This window comes from Urocitellus parryii, chromosome 2 (genome assembly GCF_045843805.1).
Source record: "Urocitellus parryii isolate mUroPar1 chromosome 2, mUroPar1.hap1, whole genome shotgun sequence".
In the NCBI taxonomy this organism is placed as follows: domain Eukaryota; kingdom Metazoa; phylum Chordata; class Mammalia; order Rodentia; family Sciuridae; genus Urocitellus; species Urocitellus parryii.
The window spans coordinates 167,497,212-167,519,463 of record NC_135532.1 but is presented as its reverse complement, the minus strand read 5'-3'; the positions used below and the strand labels follow the sequence as shown (position 1 = coordinate 167,519,463).

At 43.4% G+C, this 22,252-nt stretch overlaps 1 protein-coding gene across 3 annotated transcripts; it reads right to left on the bottom strand.

Moving 5' to 3' along the window:
• Positions 1-5,000: 5,000 nt before the first annotated feature.
• Adprh (ADP-ribosylarginine hydrolase) lies at positions 5,001-14,082 on the bottom strand. 3 transcript variants are annotated; one of them, XM_026394656.2, is made up of 5 exons: positions 13,948-14,082; positions 13,059-13,161; positions 11,007-11,361; positions 8,399-8,759; positions 5,001-7,580 (listed from the first exon to the last, which is right to left on the bottom strand). In XM_026394656.2, the coding sequence occupies exons 3-5, from the start codon at positions 11,317-11,319 to the stop codon at positions 7,166-7,168; spliced, it is 1,089 nt and encodes a 362-aa protein (XP_026250441.2). In that variant the 5' UTR covers positions 11,320-11,361; positions 13,059-13,161; positions 13,948-14,082; the 3' UTR covers positions 5,001-7,165. The 3 variants fall into 3 exon arrangements, with proteins under 3 accessions (XP_026250441.2, XP_026250448.2, XP_026250455.2); XM_026394663.2 differs by lacking the exon at positions 13,948-14,082 and adding an exon at positions 13,809-13,941; XM_026394670.2 differs by lacking the exon at positions 13,948-14,082 and adding an exon at positions 13,599-13,744.
• Between the last annotated feature and the right edge of the window lie 8,170 nt (positions 14,083-22,252).

Sequence of the window (22,252 nt, the reverse complement as noted above, 5' to 3'; positions counted from 1 at the left end):
AGCACTAAAATTGGGATTTTATTTAATTAATTTATTAATCCTGGGATTTTTTTCATAGAGTCCAATCTTTTGCCAGATTCCTTTCCAATGGGAGGTGAATAGAATGAATTTGGAGCCTCCATTCCTGGTGTCCCATATATACTACGTGTAAGCACATGCACATGTGCACATGCAGGCACACGTGCACTTACAAATACATGCTCCGCTCAGAAAAAGTCATAATATACAAGCATAGTACAGGAAGTTCTCTAGTGGCCTTGAATCAACCCTGTTTCCCCCACTTCTTGTTTGTAGTTCTCAAGATTAACTGCAGAATGTGCTGGGAACGCAGCATCCTGAAATAGTGGAGAACTGGCTGGAACAACCTGAGCCCTCTTCCATTCCTCCCCCTTCTCAGAATCAGGATGTCCTTCAATGCTTTAGCCCAGCAAATCATGTGTCCCTAGGGTGTAAAGCCAGGGAAGGCTGCTCTCTGGGGCTCCTCAGCTGTGGCGCAGTTGGAGCAGATGCAAATGAAACTCCATCTGCCTGGGTAGCATTCCAGAGCCTTGGGAAAGTGGTTGCCAATGAATCTCTGCTTCCTGGCCATGAGTAACAAGCCTGCTTCCTGTAACTGGTGTATACACGGGTGAGCTGTCTCACCAGACTCTGACAAGTTGGTAAACAGTAGGCAGTGAAACTGCTTCACATACAGAACAAGCTAAATTCTTATGGAGACAGAAAGCGTTTCCTGCCCCTTTTACTCCAGACTACATAATTCTACCTTTCTTTTTTTTTTTTTTTTTACTGGGCATGGGATTCAGCAGCTCATACATGCTAAGCAAGAGCTCTACCATTGAGCTACAACCTCAGTCTCTAGCCTTTATTTTAAAACAGCTATATTTCTGTCTGTTTTCAGAAAGAATAGGTGGAGTCTTACATTTATTCAGACAAAAGGCCACTGTGGTTTTGCCCTAACAGAGAATTTTTGTGTCCCCAAGTATTGAAGAGAGATTGAAAATTGTTGGCAGCTTGGAAATGAGAGAGTTGATGCTAAAATTCTACGGTTTAGAGGCTGGGGTTATGGCTCAGTGATAGAGTGCTCACCTAGCATGTGCAAGGCACTGGGTTTGATCCTCAACACCACATAAAAATAAGTAAATTTTAAAAACGTATTTTGTCAAACTACTACTAAAAAATATTTTTTAAAAAATTCTGTGATTTAGTGTTTGTTCCTGGAGATTGCCTAACTTCAAAGAAAAATTATTTGTGAGCCTTCTGGGTATATCACACATTCTGGGACATGTGGGGCTGCAAGTCAGTGTCACAAGAAAATTGAAGGGAGAGAAAACCCTGTGGGTTGTATCAGAAGTTTCCCAAATAGTGGAAGAAACTGGCTGGAAGTGATGTGTCTGGGGATTTCCCCGGGTCTCCCATTTCATGACAGGCTGGCAGAAAGAAGACTCTGTGTACATTTTTTTAAAGATATCAGTAATATGTAGGTAGTGTGTGCTGACATGTTCCATTTGTGAGTGTTTAGCATGGGCCAGATACTATTTGCAAAATATACAATCCCATAAAGTGGATGGTACTATTAGCCTCATTTTACACATGTGGGAAGAGGCAGAGCCAGGTTTGATAGCTTCCCAAGACTACAAAAAAATAACAGAGCAAGAATTTTATTCTAAAACTCTACACTAGTCTCATTTTTAAGACATTGTCAAGGGAAGCATCATTAGCCCCAACTGAGGTTAGTCCTCGTAATCTGAGACTCAGTGGGGCCAATAGCATGTTTGGTAGCAAAACACATTTCAAAGAAGCTCTCTGAAAAGTATCACAGAGCAAGACTCAAGCAGGCTTGTTACTCATGGCCAGGAAGCAGAGATTCATAGCCATCCCCATATTCCTGCAGTAGGGAGCAAATGTACACGTTTGGAGAGTGCCCCCTTTCCAAGTCCCCTGGATTTGGGCTTGGTGCAGTAGAAATGCCAGAAAGGCCACGTCATTTCAAATGTCACCTCTACTGAACAGTCTCCATGGACATCATCCTGCTGGGTATCTCAGTGGTAGAGTGCTTGCCTGGCATACATGAGGCCCTGGGTTTCATCCTCAGTACTGCACATAAAAATAAAGTCATCTTTCTGGAAATTCCTTGTTTGCTCAAAGTCATGTTTTCCAATTTCATTTTTTCAGATCTCACCTTCCCTATTCCTGCCATGCCTATCCACTTATCACCCATACTAATACAGACTAGATGTTTTATTGAAATATGTTTCAGTAAATGTATCTCAGAAGGCAGATTTACAGGAAGACAACACAAGCAGCCTCGGAAGTGTGTGGGCAGGTGGAATGTGTCACCTTTGCCTTCTGGCATTGGCCATGAAGGAAGACTGATCATAGCCCAGACAAAATTATGGGAAACGCTGGTTTGAGGCATGATCTTTTATTAACAATACAAACTTCAGTGGGTAGAGGGGGAGACACCCAAGAATTCTTTCTTTGATTCTGTCCACAGCTTCACACAAACCCATTTCAGACTCACATTCTTTGGGTATCAGAGTCTAAACCCAGAGACCCTGAAAGGTCACTCAGCTAGTGTACACGATGACAATAAGGCCTAGAAAGGGGAAGTGGGAGCTTTGGCAAGGGAGGGGGGTGGGCAACTGTAACCAAACATGACACAGAGACAGAAGTGGGTATTACGGTCCAAGCATTGGGCAGGGGCTTCTCAATGGCCAGAGGATGGAATGAGGGCAGGGGCAGAGGAGGCCCTCTGAGGAGGGAAAGTGCTGGAGCGTGAGGACGCTGCCCATCTCACAACTGGACCTGAACTCTGCTCTGCCCTCTTCCTACCCTGCCACCAAATGTGGATCTCAAAACCACATGCTTTTTGTTCAGCACTTGGTGTGGGAATTGAAAAGGGCCCAGCCATCCCCATCACCAGCCTCTCCTGAGTTTCATTTGTCTCTAAGGAACGCTTTTCTAACTCTTGTAATTAACCATTAGAGTGTATTAGAGGGCAAAGGTAAAAGGCCTTGGAGACTGTAATGTTCCATAGAGTAAGAAATATAGATTTGGTGTCTGTCCCTACCCAGTTCCTGGCACAGAGCTCCTAAAACCTATAGATTAGGATGCAAGAGAATCTTTTTTTTTTTTTCTAATATTTGGTCTTTGACTCTGGTTCTTTACATAGAGCTCCTATGACCTTTGCAATTTCCTGAAGGTTTTTGTTTTTGAATTGGGGGAGGGTTGTTTTGTTTTGTTCTAGTGAGGTGACTCTAGATGGGCTCCTGGATAGCTTCAGAATGGACACTGGTTGACAGAGGAACCACTGATTATGTGATTAGAGGGTTGGAACTTTCATCCCCTCCCCACCCCCCACCTCCAGGGAGGGGAGAGAGGCCAAAGGCTAAGTTGGCCTCCAACCATCACTGATGAAATCAATCATGCTCTACATAATGAAACCGCCACAAAACCAAAATTTGATTTTGGTTGACCCTCCCTTTTCCAAGCTCTGGGGAGCTTTCAAATTGCTAAACACATAATAGTTTCTGGGAGGAACACCTTGCCCTATGCATCTCATCCATCTGACAGTTTATCTGTGACCTCTGTGAGCTCCTTTTTATAATAAACTAATAAGCCTAAATAAGTGTTTCCCTGAGTTCTTTGAACTGCTCCAGCAAATTAATTGAACATAGAAGGGAGTCGTGGGAGCTCTGATCCACAGTTGATTGGCATGAAGCACAGGTTGCCACCTTCGACTTATGATTGGCATCTCAGGTGGGGAGTCTTGTGGGAACAACCCCTCAACCTGTGGGATCTGATGCAAACTCAAGGTAGACAGTGTCATAATTGAATTATTTTAGAGGACAGCCAGCTGGTATCTGCTGGAAACTTGCCTAGTATATGGGGAAATGACTCCCAAATATCTGCTGTCAGAAGTGTTGAGTGGTGTAGAAGAGTAGGGAAAACATTATGGCTTGATATTTTCCTCTCTTATAGAGACAAACCTGGGTTTGAAACCCAGCTCTATCTCATCCTAGCTGTGTGACTTTCAACAGATGGCAACTTCTCTGAGCCCAATTTCTTCATTCAATAATAGGTTGCTGTGAACTGCCTGACACACAACAACACTGTTCCTCATTTTCCTTTTCCTTTCCCAAATGGAAGGGGTTTCATCACCTCCCTAGGTGTCACTCATCCCAAATGCCCCCTCCCCTGAAAAAAAAAAGTTATGAAGGCCGTCCCCAGTCCCTATATGAATGGCCCCAGATCCCAGGCAGTCATTCCTTGAGGAGCTGGTCCAGTAGGCTGGGTGGATTGTGAAATCATCAGAGCCTCTGCTCCTTGCCTACAACAGCCCAGTAGCTTTGTAGCTGTTTTTTTTTTAAAAAAAAAAAAAAAGATGCAGATTTACTTACTCTGAAGAGGTAGAAAATGAAGAATAAATGGAGAATGTGGTTGGAGAAGGGTGGGTCAACCAATGCTAACTTGACAGATCTTGAAAGAAAGAGAATTATTGCCAAGTGTGTTAGCTTAGTGTCACTGTGACCAGAACACCTGACAAGACCAGCTCAGAGGAGGGAAAGTTTATTTCAGCTTACATTTGCAGAAGTTGGTCCATGGAGGGATGGCTCTATTGCTCTGGGCCAAAGGTGAGGTGGGACATCATGGCGGAAGGACATGGTGGAGGAGCACTGCTCAGCTCATGGTGGCCAGGAAGCAGAGAGAGATGGAAAGGGCCTGAAGGGAAGACAAACACTTCCAGGGCACCACCTCCTCCAGCCACGGCCCACCTGCCTAAGGTTTCCTCCCAGTTAGGATGGACTGGTTAGATTATAGCTCTCACAATCCATCACGTTACCTCTGGACATTCCTGTATTAACACAGGAGCTTCTGATGGACACCTCATATCCATATTTTTTTCCCTATTTTCATACCCAAACTATGGCACCAAGACTTCTAGCATCAAGCCATCTTAGGTAAGGAAGAAAAGCAAAGGAAGCACCATCCACAACAGGTCATGAAAGCATCCTCAGTCTGTAATGTTACATGTGGTTTATTCTGCTTTCAGTGCACAAATGTTAATGAGATGAACGTGAGAAACATATTACTGTGTTTAAGATCATTTTTATTGGTTTACTCTAACATTATGCATAGAGTGAAGTTTATCTCATTCCCCCATTCATTCTCATCCTTCTTCCTCCTCACTCTCTCCCTCTCCCTCATCCCTCTCCCTCTCCCTCTCTCTCCCCCTCTCTTTCTGCAGCACTATGGTCAGGAAGGATGATGCAGGTGGATGGGCAGAGGTGATGATGGGAGGGTGTGATTGTTCTCTTCTCATCACTTCTATTTTCTTAGAGAAATAGGAAGCAAGGTCATCAGCCAAAAGTGAGGTTTGGGGAGGAATGTTGAGGTTTGAGAAAAAGGAGTCTAAAAGTCAACTTTTTGAGGTGTGCCTGTGATGAAGCGTGAGAATGAGTAACTGAATATAATAGAGTTTTTTCCCCCCTATTTTCTGGTTGTCTCCAATTGTGGTGAAGCACCACAGCACAGAACAGATGCCAAGACACCCCCAACCCTCCCTCCACTTCCTCCACCACACCCTAAAGAGGCTGAAGGACTTGGAAAGACAAAGCCCTGTAGAACTAAGAAATAGCTGGACTGCTGTTATCAGATCTCCCTCCCCACTCCCAGCTGAAAACCAGAGATCTGTAGGAGAAATCATAGGAGTCATATTCTGGGGTTGTACTGTAAGGGGAAGCACAGGAGTGCTCATCCCCACCACCCAACAACACCCAACAAGGATCGGCCTTTACCTACTCTCCTGGCAGACTGGAGGTGATCATAGAAAGATAACATAGCTTCTCATTTCCAAGCCAGCTGCTTGCTAGGCAGTGTGTGCCTGAGGTTGACCCAGAACACACCATCACCCCACAACAGGATCAGTGTGGTGACAGGGCTGGGACAGAAGGCCGTGGATGAAGTGAAATGACAGTGGCCAACTGCCCGACAATCAGAGATTTCACTTGGCAGGTTCTGTCTGAGCTGGGCCTTGGAGGATGAGTGAGAATTTACCAGGCAGAAAAGGAGAAAGAATTGTGTCAAGAAATAAAGGGGTGATGTATTCACTGAAACCTGAATAGAAGCTTAGCATGATCAAACTATTTGTCCAGATAACTCCCAAGGGTTACGAGGGGACACCAGATAGGAGAGCAGGTAGCAGCATTCATTTAATATATACTGATGGGGTGTCTACTGGGTGCCCAGGAACTGGGCTATGTTCTGTCAGGGGAGAATACAGACAAGCAAACAGATACTAACAAAACTGGTAACATTTGAAAGGCCACGAGGAACTCCTGAGAGAAGCTAGAAGCAGCATCTGCCTAGGTCTGAGCTCCTTGGATTGCAGAATTCACTGAAAAATACTCAGTGCAACGAAGTAAAAGAATATAGATCTAAAGTATATTAAGAGGTACAACAGCCTAGCAGATGCTGTTAGGGCCTCACGTGCACCTCTCACTGTTCCCATATACCTTACAGCTCACTGTTGTAAGCATCTCTGAGTCCTTATCTGAAGACATTCATGTTTGGCTTGTGCAAAAGGCAAGCTCAGATATACCAGATGGAAGTTGGTGGATCAATATCCCAGGCTTGCTTGCTCTTTAGGTGGAATAACTCTGCAAACTGCCTTAGGCAGAGGGCCCAGATGGACTGCAGCCCAACTGCCCACAGTGGAAACCTGCTCACTCACACACCCTGTTCGCTTCCCTTCCCTCCCAGTCTCACTTCCCCAATTCTCCTACTCATGCTTCCTGGAACTGCCTTTTAAATAAACTTCTTCCACTCGAATAAATCCTTGTCTCAGAGTCCACTTGGAGCAGGGGTAACCCAACTGAAGAAGAAACAGAAAAATCTTTTAGAATGATTGGATGATTAAAATGAAGACTCAAATGCAAGGTGATGAGATTTCTAGCTCAGGAGATGTGGACCCCATCGACAAAGATAAAAGACTCTTTATTACAATAGCTTCAGAAAGAACAGGGTGAGTCTGGAAAGCTTGACCTCAATGTGCTCAAGGGACTTGTCTCAAAACTCCCTGAGTACAAGGTTAAGACTCTTGACTTTAAGAAAAGTGAAAAGAAACTGAACAGAAGGAGCCCCAGGAAATGAACCTCACATCTCCCTAAAGGCTCATTGCAGCGTCTTTCTCTGACGCAAGAGAATATAAAGCCCTAGCTGCCTCTTCCAGCCTGTGTCTGTATTCTAGCCTCTCGTAGTTGGAGGGACTCACTCCTTTAAAACCATGCAAAACTCCCCACCAGCAGGCAGCAATGGCTGCTGTAGAATCGCTGTCTCCACCATGGAAAAAGGCTCGGTGGGCAAGCTCCTTCCAGGAGTCTCCCGCGGCAAGTATGGCATCATAGGCAATCATGGGGGCATCGTGTCCGCTGCTGCCACCCCAGCCAGAATAGCTCAGAAAGGTGTAGAACTGATCCCTCTCCTTCACATCAAAGGGCTGGGGGAAGGTAGGGGCTGACTTGCCATCGGAAATCCCTCTAAGTTTCAGGTAACTTTCCCATTGATTTTGGAAGTAGGACCTGTAGGAAGAAAAAGAAAATCTATAGTCAATTGAAAAACTAAAGTCTAAAGCTATAGGGAAAAGGTGCCAGGTGGGTGCGTGACGAGAGAAAATTCCAACTTCAACTTCTTGCATTAGTATCACCAACAACAAAGAAAATCAAAATCAGTTCCAAGTGTGATTCATGTAACAAATTTTCACTAAGCATCCACATCCAACAAGACACTGACCAGGTTGCTGAATAAAGAATATAGATATATATCAAGTTAAAAGGTAAGAAATAAAGGTTTATTTTTCCTAGGTGGAGAGTAATACCAAATGTCATCTTTCCTGGGGAACTTTAGGATATCAACACCGGGAGTGACTTCAGCAGAAAGTCTCTGAACCTTTTTATTCTAAGAAAGGGAATGTAAAGTGAACTTACAAAAAAGGGAAGAAGTGGCCTTACCACTTATTATTTAGCTAGTGGGAAAACCTAGCTCTTGAGCTTCTAAGAAAGGATTTAAAAATATTGTTTATATGTCGAGCCAATACTAAACAAGCAAGCTCCAAGTAAGATGGAAACAATTCTTAGAAAATAACTCAAGAGGGCCACAAAAATCATAGAAAACTTAACACAAAACAGAATCCCAACATAACATGGAGGCACTGCGGCTACACTGCTCATCAAGGTGCCCACTTGGCTGCTCTGGGGCAACTGTGGCTGGAAGGGAACTTGAAATCCTTAGCAGGGAGCTGAGTGGTGAAAACCATGTTGGCTGTGGACATCTCTGAATCTTGGATATACATACGCAGATTCACCCACGTTCCAGCCTGCGCAGGAATCTAAAGACTCACCAATGCCGAAGATTCTCCTCCACGAAGTAGCCTGATTGGACGACGTACTTCTTAGCTTCTGGCAGCACTTCCATCAGTCCTTTCCCCCACTGCTGTGGGGGTTTGCCATTCACAGCATAGGCTGTAAAAAGAGCTGATGCGAGGGCTCCCAGGTAGCCTGTTGGGTGGTGGTGGGTCATTCGACCACTCTCAATGCTCACTTGGATCAGCATGTCCAGTTGATCGTGGTGAGGGAACCTGAGACCAATGCACATGGCCCGCATGGCAGCCCCACAACCACCTTCATGGCTGTTGAAAGGAATCCTCCAGCCATTGGGCTTGTCCGGCTCCAGCTGCATGGCGTTCTGCACCGAGGCACCACCTGGGGGAATCAGGCCGGCATGGCGGTCAGTGGAACCAAAGCCAAGCCCCAGGAGGAAGAAGGAACTTAATCTCTGTCTACAAGTTCCCTAATGGAAAGGGAAAGGCAAGAAATTATGACAACAGATGCCCCTGGACTCTAAGCCCCAACCCAACAAGGTACCATACTTCATATATAATCCTTTGAATGATAATATTAATTTAAAAAGAAGCAGATTCATATAAAGAGCCCTAGAATCTTTACCAATTATCATAGAGACATTACAAGAACTCAAAAAAGTCAGTATAACACATTATTCTCCATTTTAAATGAATAAGATAAAGTTCAGAATCCTGTTTAAAAACAAAAACAAAAACATATAACCAGCTAGTTAGTGGCCTAGTAAAATCCACCAGACTTCAAAACCCAAGTCCTTCAAGAGCTCAATAAGAACCTGCTAATTAGAGTCTGAAGATGTTGGAAAGAAGACACAAATTGTAGGGTGAAGCACTGGGCTCTGATAAGGAGTAGTGGACCTGGGCTGTCCCTTTGTGATAGTGGCATAAGCAGGCTTGTCCACTGACCTATTGTACTGAGAGCTGTGAATACACATGGAGCCAAGTGATGGCAAAGCATACTTTGGAGTGTAATATTATTGTTCCCTTATGAGTCAGTTAATTCAATCTATGTTCATGGATGGCACAGGTAGACAAAGAAAATATTCTATGTGCTAAACTAAGGAGATATTAGCTGCAAAGAAAGGATGAAGAGGGATTGGCTTCTAAGGACCATCCTTAAGCTCATGAGAGGCCCCTGGGTATGGTGGAGAGGTGCTTTCATTAGGAGGTAATCTGGGCTGAACTTTATTCTCCCAAATTTATAGGCTAAAGCCCAAACATCCAGTACCTCAATTTGGAGACAGGGCCTCTCAAGAGGTGATGACGCTAAAATGAGGCATTAGGGTGAAGAGAAACCTGGATACACAGGTTGCACGCACCACATGAGGACACGGAAGATGGCCATCTGCAAGCCAAGAGAGGCTTCAGAAGAAGTCACACCTGCCAACTCGACTCTGACTTCTAACAACCAGAACTATGAGAAAATAAATGTTTAAGCCACCCAATTTATGGTATTTTGTTATGGTAGCCCTAACAGACTAATATAGGAAGAGGGGTCAATCTGATGGGCAAGAAAAAGGTGACCCAAATCACCTCATGGCCTGAGGGACCCTAACAAGTTCCCAAAGTGGCCAAGACCATTTGTGAGAAGACCTAGGATTACATGAGGAGTCTCTACAGAATACTTTCCATTTTTCTTTAAGAGAAAAAAATGTTTTCCTTTATGCTTGTTGATTACAAAAACTTAGAAAATACCAGCTGTGGGAGACCAACTCAGTCATGTGCGCAAGGTTGGTCTCCACAACCCAGCTATTTGGGAGGGCAAGGCAGAAGGATCACAAGCTAGAGGCCAGCCTGGGAAACTTAGTGAGACCTTGTCTCAAAATAAAGTTCTAAAAAAAGGATTGGGGATGTAGCTCAGTGGTAGAGCATCCCTGGGTTCAATTCTCATTGCCACAAAAACAAAAACAGGAATGACAAAAAAAAAAAAAAACACCAACATAAACTTTAAAAATACAAATAAGTAAAAGGAAAATAAATAACTACTCCTTTTACTTAAATATAATTATTAGCATCTTTGCTTATATTCATCCAGACTTCTCCTAACACAGAGCTACATGTCTACACTTTTAATGACAGCAGTTTCATAAAACATCTACTGTTTTAAAATCTACTTATTTTCACTTAATGTATAATACCTTTCCATATCAGCAACTATTCACCTGCATAATTTTACATGTGGAAATGCACAGCTATTATTAAGTAAATTACAAGACATTTGTTTCTATTTTTAGCACAACTACTATCAACACTACTGTTTCCTTGATATTTATTTATTTCTATCTGTGGTACTGGGGATTGAACTCAGGAGCACTGTCACCAGGCTATATCCTCAGCTGTCTCCCTCCCCTTTTTTGAGACAAGGTCTCTCTACATTGAGGAGGCTGGCCTCGAACTTGTGATCCTTCTGCCTCAGCCTTCCAAGTAGCTGGAACTACAGGTGTGTGCAGCCACCATGCTGGCGTTCACTCAATGTTTAAATTTCCAGCAACATTTTTCTTTTTTGTTTTTGAGTTTGTACCAAACTTAAGGAAAACGTTCTTAAAGATTTCCTTGGGCCTGTGTTCTTTTCACTCTCCCCAGCCTTCACCTGGTGCCCGGCCATCCATGTCTTCCATGCAGTCTTGGTAATTCTTAGCAAGGAGAGAATACAGTCGAGTCAAGTTAGGGGCTTTCCCAGCTTCCAGGAGGGCCTCTGCTGTGGCCAGGTGCATCACAGTGTCATCGCTGACTCTCCAATGCCCCACATCGATGGCTTCCAAGCCGCCCAGCTGGGCCAACTGTTTGTGTATCTTCTCCCCATCCCGGAGGAACTCCCACTTCCCGTTGAAGTACCCCAAGGCATCTCCAGCTGCACTTAGTACCATGGCAGCCATATAACTCTCCAGCAGTCCCCCACACATGCTGGGCTCTGCAGGGGCTGTCTTAGGGGGCAATTTAGATACCTGAAGGAGAATGGAAAAGAATCAGAAAGAACAAGAGCTCCATCTACATTTGATTGAGAATTTACTTACTTCTTGTAGGCATCATATTAAGTACATCTCATTTATCCTCATAACTGCTCTATAAGGACTGTATCATTAGGCCCATCTTGTATCTGAGAAAACTGAGGATCATGGAGATGAATCAGTTTCAGAAATATTAAGAGACTTGTCTCAGGTCACAGAGCTAACATGAGGCAGGACTGGGATTCTGATGGAGGTCTATTAGACTACAAAGCTGAGGATTTTAACTATGACGATATCTTTGCCTCTTGGTGAACAGCAAGCCTATTAAATTATGCAAGTCAATCCAAGTGTTTCATTTTCTTTTTAGTTGAGACTTGACCTTGGACGTATCACAATGTAGTTTGCAAAGCACTGGCATACTGTGTCTCACTAGTAGGGAAGGATTGCAGTACACATTTCACAGATAAGGAAACTGGGGCTCATAGAAGCTAAGTACTATCAGGGAAAGATTGCAATACACATTTCACAGATAAGGAACCTGGGTCTCATAGAAGCTAAATTCACACACTCAGAGGTGAAAACCCCTGGACTGGAATCTTCAGATTATGGGCCGGAAACTCCATTATGCCTCAGCCCTGGCCTACTTACCTTGGGCAACCCATTGGGGCCTCAGCCTACACATGTGTAAAATAGTAAGGATAATAATAGCAACATTCTAATGGATTTGTTGTGAGCAGTCAATGAGTTAATTTTCATAAAGCACTGAGAACAATACAGGTGCATAGTAGGCACTATTTTTGTAATTATTTTTATTATTCATGTGTAACCAGAGAAAAGGTTCTTCAGTTATTGAAACAGAATACTTTCTCCCCATAATCTTTGCTTCAATAGCAATATTTAAACTTTGTTTTTCTTTTAAATCATGGAATCCTAGAGTACTGAGATCTCAGTATGCTCAGCTCAGATTAAATCCTTGCTAAATTACACCTAAATTATGGACCCAGTCTAGGTGCCCTTCAACAGATGAATAGATAAAGAAAATGTGGTATGTATACACGATAAAATATTACTTAGCCTTAAAAAAGAATGAAATTATGGCATGTGCCAGTAAATGGATGGAGCTGGAGATTATCAAGCTAAGCAAAATAAGCCAATCCCAAAAAACCAACAGCCAAAAGTTGGTTTTGATATGTGAATGCTAATTCAAAATAAGGGGGTGGGGCTGGGGAAGAATAGAGATACTTCACATTAGACAGAGGAGAGTAAAGGGAGGGGAGGAGGGTGGGGGTGAAAAGAGCAGTAGAATGAATCAGACATTATTGCCCTATGTTCCTATATGATTACATAACCAGTGTGATCCTACATCATGTACAACCAGAAGAATAAGAAGTTATACTCCATTCATGTATGTGTCAAAATGCATTCTACTGTCATGTAGAACTAATTAGAACAAATAAAAAAAATTTCCTGCTAAATTGCTGGCTTCCCTGCAGGTGCATTTCCTAACAGCCCCCTCCCCTTCTTTCCCAAGTTCTCCAGTGTGCCCCATTCCCTGGAGCATCAGGTTCAAATCCTTCCACCATCTGCCCACCCTATCCATCCACCCCCCTTGAACAGGCTGGCAAACACTTTTTAAGTTTGAGCTCTGCTCAAGCTCCTTCTTCACTTAATTGCTCTTCTTCCCCTCCACTCACCTAAATGGTATCTTCTCAGGGTTTAGATCAGGTCCTCCTGGGTCTTCTGGAGTCCTTCTCCAGCTGCACTGCCCCAGGCCAGGGAGGGCAGGTTGGCAAACCCCTGGAGAAGCAGTGAATGATGAAGATGAACTGAACATCCAAAGCGCAGTTCCTGAGGAGGCTGGAGCTTCTTGGCTCACAAATTATATTTTTAAAGTCTGATTTACATATTTTGTTATTTATAAATGAAGCCTAGGAATTCTGGCTCACATAAGAATTAGTTGTGTGACTGTAAACAAACCATCCCTCCTGGAGCTTGAGATTTTCCCATCTGTAAAAGGGACCAAAGAAGGAGGGGGATGTGGATGCTTCCCTGAGATTTGGTCTTGGGCTGAGACTCTCAGAGCCCAAGCAAGCTTAGCTGTCCTCTGAGGGCTAACTTTCAACATCCTTTACCTTCCCTCCCAAAGTCCTGGGCTTCTTTTGTGTAACTCTTTCCGGCTCCACCGTAACGTGTGTTTTGTGAGTCGCAGCAAGGTGGAGGAAGAGGACCCTCACCTTTTTCTGAAATTCGATTTCACTTTCGCACATTACCTAGTCTCCCACACGGGACGCTGTTTTTCCTTAAACTTTTCTAAAGCTTCACAGTTTACATTCTATACACTCAAAACTACGGTCCTCGGCTTTCTTTCTTTTTGGGGGTGGGGGGCGGGGGAGGAAGAGGTCAGCATACAAACACATTGGATTTGCAAAGCGGCTGGCCCCCACACTGGGAATCACGGAGGCCCCTCCACTTTCAGGATGCGCGTGGGGCTGGGACCTGCCAAGGGGAGGTGCGAGCAGGGGGCGCCGGAAACGGGTACCGGGTCACCAAAAGGAGAGCGGCGTCTGGTGGAGAAGGATGTACCTGGTCGCCTCCGAGAGAGGGGCGCTAGGCACGAGGGCGGATCCTCGGCCTGAAATTCTGGTTGCGGAAGAAGCCAGGCTTTCCCGGAGTGCCAGGCTGGGGGTGGCCGCCTCGGGAGCCGGGAGCAAGCGGAACCAGGGCAGGGGGCGGAGCCGCGGGGCCGAGGGCGGAGCCGCGGGGCCAAGACCCGGGCCACGCCCAAGTTCAGCAGGTCTCCAGCAAGCGCCGCCTCCTTGCGCTCGGCCAGACCGGATCCGAGCGACTCTCCGGGCCCGGAAAGCGGCTTCCGTGTAGGCCGCGCCCTTCTGCGTCCCAGCCCCAGCATCGGGAACCGCTGTCACCGACCACCGATGCTCTGCAGGGCTCTGAGAAGCTCCTGGTGCTGGAGAACGCGGAGGCTCCGGGATCCTGGCCCTGGTCTGGGTATCTCAGTGACTCACGTGTGGCCCTGGGCTGACACCTTGGCCTATATTCATGCCAGGCTTTCCTGGGCAAAAGTGACAGTATTTGCACAAATAATGTAAAAACAGTACTGATCATGCCCTGGCCTTGGTTCTATCCCCACTTCCCCAGTAAAATGGGATTCCACTACTCGGGTTGTATATACTTACAGTCTTTATCTTGAGCACATTTGGGATAGGATAGGGTCATTTTGTAAATACAATTTTTAAGTTAAAAAAAAAACAACCTCCTTAGCTTTATCAACTACTGTATCAACTCCAAAGGTTCACATAAGGTGATGCTTGTAGGATAAAATCCCTCACAGACTGATACCAAAAGAGTAGGAGGTCCTGGCACACAATTCCTCTCCTACCACACCAAGGCCAAAATTGAAGAGAAGAAAAACAGAAGCACAGAAAATCAAAACAAATTTAACAAATCGCTAACACTTCCTGGGTCTGCATGTGTAAAATGACTGCCTAAATAAGGAGAGTTTAAAAAAATTGTAATGATAGAGAGTGAGCTAACAGGAAATGGTTAATAGGGCCCCACTCTCCAGTAAATAAAAAGCAACAAGGTTCAAAGGAAAATATATACCACAAGATATAAATGTGTCAAAAGGAATTAAAGTTGGGAAAACATGAAGACCAAAGAAAGTTAGTACAGGAGAAATAGGAACCCAAAAGCATCTGCTTACATATCCTGTACAGTCAATTCAAAAAGACTTATATGTCAATTTGCTGGGCCACAAAAACCCAGATATTCGCTTGTGTTATTCCATACGTCTTTGTGAAAATATTTTTAAAATGAGATTCACGTTTAAATCTGTAGTCCTTAAGTAAAGCATATTGCCCTCTATACTGTGGGTGAGCCTCAAACAATCAGTTGAAAACCCCAAAGGAAAATATTTGTCTCCCCAGGAAGAGGTTGATTGTGCCAGCAGATTGCCTTAGGATTAAGCAGCAAAATCAGCCCTAATTGGTCCAGTGAGTCACAAGTTGGAGGCCAGCCTTAGCAACTGAGTGAGACCCTCAACAACTTAGTGACCCCTCTCAAAAAAATAAAAAGGATGGGGGATGTAGGTCAGTGGTAAAGCACCGCTGGATCCAAACCCCAGTACAAAAATAAATAAATAAATACTGGCCTATATGCAGTATTTTAAACTTGCCAGCCTCACAATCTTATAAACCAATTCCTTAAAGTAAATCAATCTGTCTCTATATACATACATAGATATGTATACAGTTTTAGTGTATTATTAGTTTATAGTATATTAGTACATATTATTATATATATTATTAACATATTATTAGTATGTACACAGCATATACACACTATTGGTTCTGCTTCCCTAACTAATACAGCATCTAAATGTACCAAAAAATTCACTAAGTGCACTTAGAGCAGTCAGGCAATAATTGGATCAACAGAATAGACTTTATAGAATATATTGACATTAGGCTTTAAAGGACATAATGAGAGCTGATTTTTGAAGAATATCAAGAAAGCAAATAAAAATTGCCAGCTCAAAAATAATCCACTAAGGGAGCTGGGGTTATGGCTCAGTGGTAGAGCACTTGCTTAGCACGCGTGAGGCCCTGGGTTCGATCCTCAGCACCACATTAAAAAAATAAAATAAAGGGGCTGGGGATGTGGCTCAACTGGTAGGGCGCTCGCCTGGCATGCGTGCTGCCTGGGTTCGATCCTCAGCACCACATACCAACAAAGATGTTGTGTCCGCCAAGAACTAAAAAATAAATATTAAAAATAAAATTCTCTTTAAAAAAAATAAAAAATAAAAATAAAATAAAATAAAATAAAGGTTATTTGTCCACCTACAACTAAAAAAAATTTTTTTAAATAATCCACTAAGTATAGAATCATGTCGTCAGCAAATAATGATAGCTTGAGCTCTTCTTTTCCTATTCATATTCCTTTAATTTCTTTAATCTGTCTAATTGCTCTGTCTAGAGTTTCAAGAACTATGTTGAATGGAAGTGGTGAAAGAGGGCATCCCTGTCTTCTTCCAGTTTTTAGTGGGAATGCTTCCAATTTTTCTCCATTTAGAATGATGTTGGCCTTGGGTTTAGCATAGATAGCATTTACAATATTGAGGTATGCTCCTACTATCAGTAGTTTTTCTAGTGTTTTGAATATGACAGTGTTTTGAACATCAATTGATATAATCACAATTCTTATCCTTCAATCTATTGATGTGATGAATTACATTTATTGGTTTCTGTATGTTGAACCAACCTTGCATCCCTGGAATGTACCCCACTTGATCATTGTGCACAATTTTTAAAATATGTTTTTTGTAGGCAATTGCTAGAATTTTGAGAAATTTTGCTTCTACATTCATCAGGGATATTGGTCTGTTCAACATCTCTAGTAATTAGAAAAATGCAAATTAAAACTACTCTAAGATTTCATCTCACTCCAGTCAGAACGGCAGTTGTCAAGAATACAAACAACAATAAGTGTTGGCAAGGATATGGGGGGAAAGGCACACTCATACATTGCTGGTGGGACTGCAAATTGGTACAGCCATTCTGGAAAGCAGTATGGAGATTCCTTAGAAAACTTGGAATGCAATCACCATTTGACCCAGCTATCCCACTCCTGGGTCTATATCCAAAGGACTTAAAAACAGCATACTATAGTAATGCAGCCACATCAATGTTCATAGAAACACAATTCACAATAGCCAAACTGTGGAACCAACCTAGATACCCTTCAATAGATGAAAGGATAAAGAAACTGTGGTGTATATATACAAAATGGAGTATTACTCAGCAATAAAAAAAAAGAATAAAATTATGGCATTCCAGGATGGAGTTAGATAATATCATGCTAAATGAACTAAGCCAATCCCAAAAAACCAAAGGCAAAATATTTTCTCTGATAAGTGGATGCTAATCCATAATGGGGTAGTGGAGCATGGGAAAAATGGTGAAATAAGACCAACATCATTACCCTAGTTACATGTATGATTGCATGAATGGTGTAACCCTACTTTGGGTACAACCAGAGAAGCCAAAAATTGCGCTCCATTTGTGTGTGTAATGAATCAAAGAGCATTCTTCTGTCATGCATATCTGATTAGAACAAAAAAAAATTTATCCAAACAGATAGGATGCAGGAGAAGAAATTTAAAAAGAAAAAGCTAAAAGCAAAGATGCAGGTTTAGGTTAGCATTTCCTCCTTGAAAGATGGCACAGTTGATGGACCCAATGTTGAGGACCCAAGTGAGCCTGGTCCCTGAATTTTAGTCACCCTAAACACATCATCTGAAAGGCTGAATATTTTAAAGGAGACTAGGAAAAAAACTAGAAGATGAACTCAGCAAGGAAAACAGAACAGAAAGAAACCTGTGGGAAGTCCATGATGTCCCCCTTCTCTTCTTCCCCCAGTGCAGTAGTCTGCTTCCCCAACTTCAATCTGGATAACCAGCAGATTTTGAAATCTACGGTCACTTTCCTAGAAGATGGCCTCTACTGCTCTCTTTCTCCTAGTTTTGTTGGGATTTCACAGAAAGGGGATGCTCAGCTGGCCCTCTGACCACAAGCTCTGCTTCTTGGGCTTTCGATGGATCTTGGATGCTCCAGCCCACAACCCCACCCAGGGGTCTTCAGGGCCCACTGGGATGAAAATACAGCATCCTAGAAATGAAAGGTAACTAACTACTCCTTAAACCACAGATCTCAGGAAGCTTTGATGAAGTTATTTCTCTTCCACACAGTCATAGCCCTATGATCGCACCATCTGGGTCAGCCTGGGTTAACCTAGGAGTCTGCTCTCCTTTCTGTTTCCAGAAGAGTCCAGGGGCCAAAGAGTAAAGAAAAAAATCTAGCCAGCCAGGGGATTTGATTGCTCTTGCCTCCCCAGCCCACTCCTCCTTCTGAGGAGGTGTCAGTCACTTATCCCTTGGTTTCTGGCACTCCTTCCTAAAATTGCTGTTTGGAGAGAACTCCTGAAGCTTAGGGGTATCTCAAAAAAGGACAGCCATTTTAGGCAGGTTTCCTGGTTGCATCTGGAGCCATAGAAGAAGTCATTCAACTCTCCTCAAGTGACCACCAGAGAAATCAACTCAAGGCTCAGAAGAGATTGAGTGTGCAGAGTGCGGGGAAGGCTTGTACTCCGTACAGCTCTGTTCTTCCTGGTTAGTGGTGAATAATTGGGCCCTTCTACAGAGCCTTCGTGTGGTCACATTCCTTCTCATATTTAAACAGACCATGCAAGCTATGCTTTTAGCGTTGCCCTTTCTAGAAAGAGTGAAGGGGAAATTCCCTTTTCCATTCAAGCCATGCAATTTCTCTTTATTTTTTTATGAACAGAATTAAATTCCCCTTTTTTTGGAAACTGGAAACCATGACCTTTTATTAAAGATCATTTTTATGTTACATTATGAATAAGAAATGAATGGCTACTGTCTGGTTTACTTTTCCGAAAAATATGCAAGAAGGAAGAAGGAGGAGTGAGGGAGAAGGGAGGGGGTGGGAAGGAAGAAGGAGGAGGCCGTGTACTTCATTTTTGGAATGAGTGAATAGCTCAGTGTGTGTAAGCAGTAAATAACACCCTACTGAACAGGCCGCACCCTGGGGCTCTCCAGGTGGCACTCAGCATGGCCGGCCACACTCTCTTGTTTTGAAAGCACCAAGTTAATCTCTGACTTTCTACAAGTTCATCTGACATTCTCCTTCTGCCCACTCATTGTATCCTTACTGTTTCTCAAGAAACATGAAATAGAAAATGAAAAAAGAGTGACTTTTGACCTTTGTTAGTAATGGGGTGAAATGGGGCAGCCAATGGTTGTAGTAACTTTTCATCCAGAACCCTGGACTTGTTCGGGTTCCAGAGCAGGCAAGAAGTTCAGCTCTCCTGGACACAGGTTTGCTTCTTCTTTTCTTTTACTTTTTTTTTTTTTTCCTTCTTGTTTTGTAGCGCTGGAGATTGAACCCAAGGTCTTATGCATGCTAAGCAAGTGTTCTATCACTGAGGACTCTACCAGCCCGCTCTTCTTCTTTTTAAATCAGGGATTAAACTCAGGAGGCATTTAACCACTGAGCAACATCCCCAGCCCTTTTAATTTTTTTTTATTTTGAGACAGGATCCCATTAAATTGCTTAGGGCCTGGCTAAGTAGCTGAGGCTGCCTTTGAACTTGCCATCCTCCTGCCTCAGCCTCCGGAGCCACTGGGATTATAGAAGTGAACCACCATCTTCTTTTTTAAAAGCACCAAGGCAATAAAACTGCAACCTTCTTTTAAACATTGCCCTTTCCAGTTTCACCACAAAAAAAAAAAAAAAAAAAAAGTCTTCCTTAAACTCAATGAAAATTTCTCCTGCTTGAATTTCGGCTGATTTTCTCCAGTTTGGTTGTCTGTTGCATTCTGAAAACAAAGCTCAAAACCAAACATCATCAGGCAATGGAGGCTCAATAGTAAACCATCTGGCAGGTCTAACAGATCTCAGCTCTCCTTTCCTCTATTCCCTGTCTGTTTTAGCATCCTCTTTGTTATTACTTGTTACTTTTCTCTGGAAACTCTCCATTTTTCTACATATAGTTTGAAACTGGATGTAATATTTCATTAAAGATCTGGGCTCACACAGAAAGAATTGAACCCATAAAGATAATCCCTGGCCCTGCTAGGTCATATTTCCATTCATATTTCACCATGTTCTGTTGGCATTTTCGCCTTCACAGCAGACTTACATTCGGCTTATTGCCCTGGCCTTCATCTGCTATTGCTTGGCCCCACAGCCCTTGGGATCCGTCCACCTGTGCTCATCTCTCCGGGTCTAGTCATCTTTGCATCAATACTGAGCACAGTTCCAGGCACACAGTAGGCACTCAACAGATTGGGGAGGAGGAGGAATGGATTGATATGCTAAATGAGTAGTAGTACAGACATTAGGAGTTCAGAGAAGGGAAAGAGCACACAGGAAGGAGAGACTAGGAAAACTTCTTGAGGGTAGAGCATTTGGTCTGGTCCTTTAAGGAAGGAAGGTGTTTGGATGGGCAGAGAGCCAGGGAAAAGCCTGTCTAGAAAGTGGAAGGACAGTGTGTGGAGATTTACAGGCAGAGAGAGGGCAGATCCAAGTGGAGGAGGGGGAGTGAGCAGTGAGCCGTGTAAAGAGAGTCCTGATTTAAACAGGGTAGGCTCTGAATGTTCACTTCTTTTTTCACTTTAAGCATTTCGGTGATTTCCGTCTCAAAGAACCAGAAAGAGTGTGACAGTGTTTAAGAGGAAAAAGAGGTGACCAGTCTCACTGTCCACCAACTTCAGCCCACTGTGGCACTACTTGGAAGCACTGTGGACTTAAAGCCCAGGTCTGGCCTCCATGAGCTGGGTGAAGACTTTGTAGACATGGTTCTGAGAAGCTGAAGGTCATTGTGGTCATATTACTGGCAGAAATCAGGGTGCTGGTTGCCAGGCGTGTCTTGAAACAGTACCCAGAGAGCTTCTTGTGACTCTGCACCGCCAAGACTCTTCATACCCCCAAATGAATTTCTAGACCCCCTGGGAAGATCATGTTGAAAATGAAAAACAAAACTTCCCTGAAAATTTTTGTCACTGTAATAATGAGTTTTGTTTCCTTGGCAGCGGAGAACCCACAGTGGGAAAGGGGTTTTCCCCGGCATCTAGTGGGACCCAGGATCTTAGACCCTGGGTAGTCAATATGCAAATAGTTGAAATTCACAGGAATTCCAAAGCCTCCCTGCCCTGGGAACTCTAGAAGGAAGAGTAAGAGGTCTGAGCTCAGCCTGGCATTATCAGTTGGAGGCAGTGAAACAGCTCTAAGGCCAAGAGAGGAAAGAGTGAATATCATTTCTAGAGAATTCATGTCATTCAGGGGACAGAGCCAGGATGAGGTTTGCCCACACATACCATCAGGTGTTTTCTAAATGGCAGGGCTGCATCTCCCTTCTAATTGTCCTTTCCTGGAGGGCTCTCTATCACACACCCAGTCTGTAACTGTCTTAATTTCTTTTTTTGGTATTAGGGATTGAACCCAGGAGTTATTAACCACTGAGCCACATCCCCAGCCCATTTTTATTTTTTATTTTAAGACAGAGCCTCACTAAGTTGCTGAAGCTGGCTTTGAACTTGTGATCCTCCTGCCCCAGCCTCTGGAACCGCTGGGATTACAGGAGTGTGCCACCACATGCTGCGTAATTTCATTTTTGATATTTTTCATTGTATAAATATTTGTACTAGGATGAATTTTAATTTATGTGCCTTTCTTTTTCATGGCTTCCAGGTTTTGTGTCTTGCTCTCTCAACCCAGGATTATAAAAAATACTTTCACAAATTTATACTTTAATTTTTTTCCTTAACAATTTAAAACATAATTTCTTTTGCTTTTTACAAAGTAAAACTATGAGTGGATTGAATATCAGTGGGGCTGAAGAACTTAACTGAGCAGTAACTGCAGGCCTGCTCCTAGAACAAATTCCTTTGAACTCTTTCAACTGATTTTTCCTTTTGATCATCCAGGAGCTCAGACTTTGGTTTTCTTTGTGCTGTCTCATACATCACCTCCATCCACTTTGCAGTCTCCAAAAATTTACTCTAGAAATCTTTGGTCCATAGATTATTCTATTCTCATTGTGATTATGGACATACTCTTTCTTGTGTGTGTGTGTGTGTGTGTGTGTGTGTGTGTGTGCATGTGCACGCAGTAGGGATTGAACCCAGGGGTACTTTGTCGCTGAGCTTGATTCCCAGCCCTTTCTATTCTTTTTATTTTGAGATAGGATTTCACTAAATTGCCAAGGTTAGCCACAAACTGGCAATCCTTCTGCTTCTGCCTCTGGAGTTGCTGAGTTTACAGGTATGTGCCACCATACCCAGCAACCA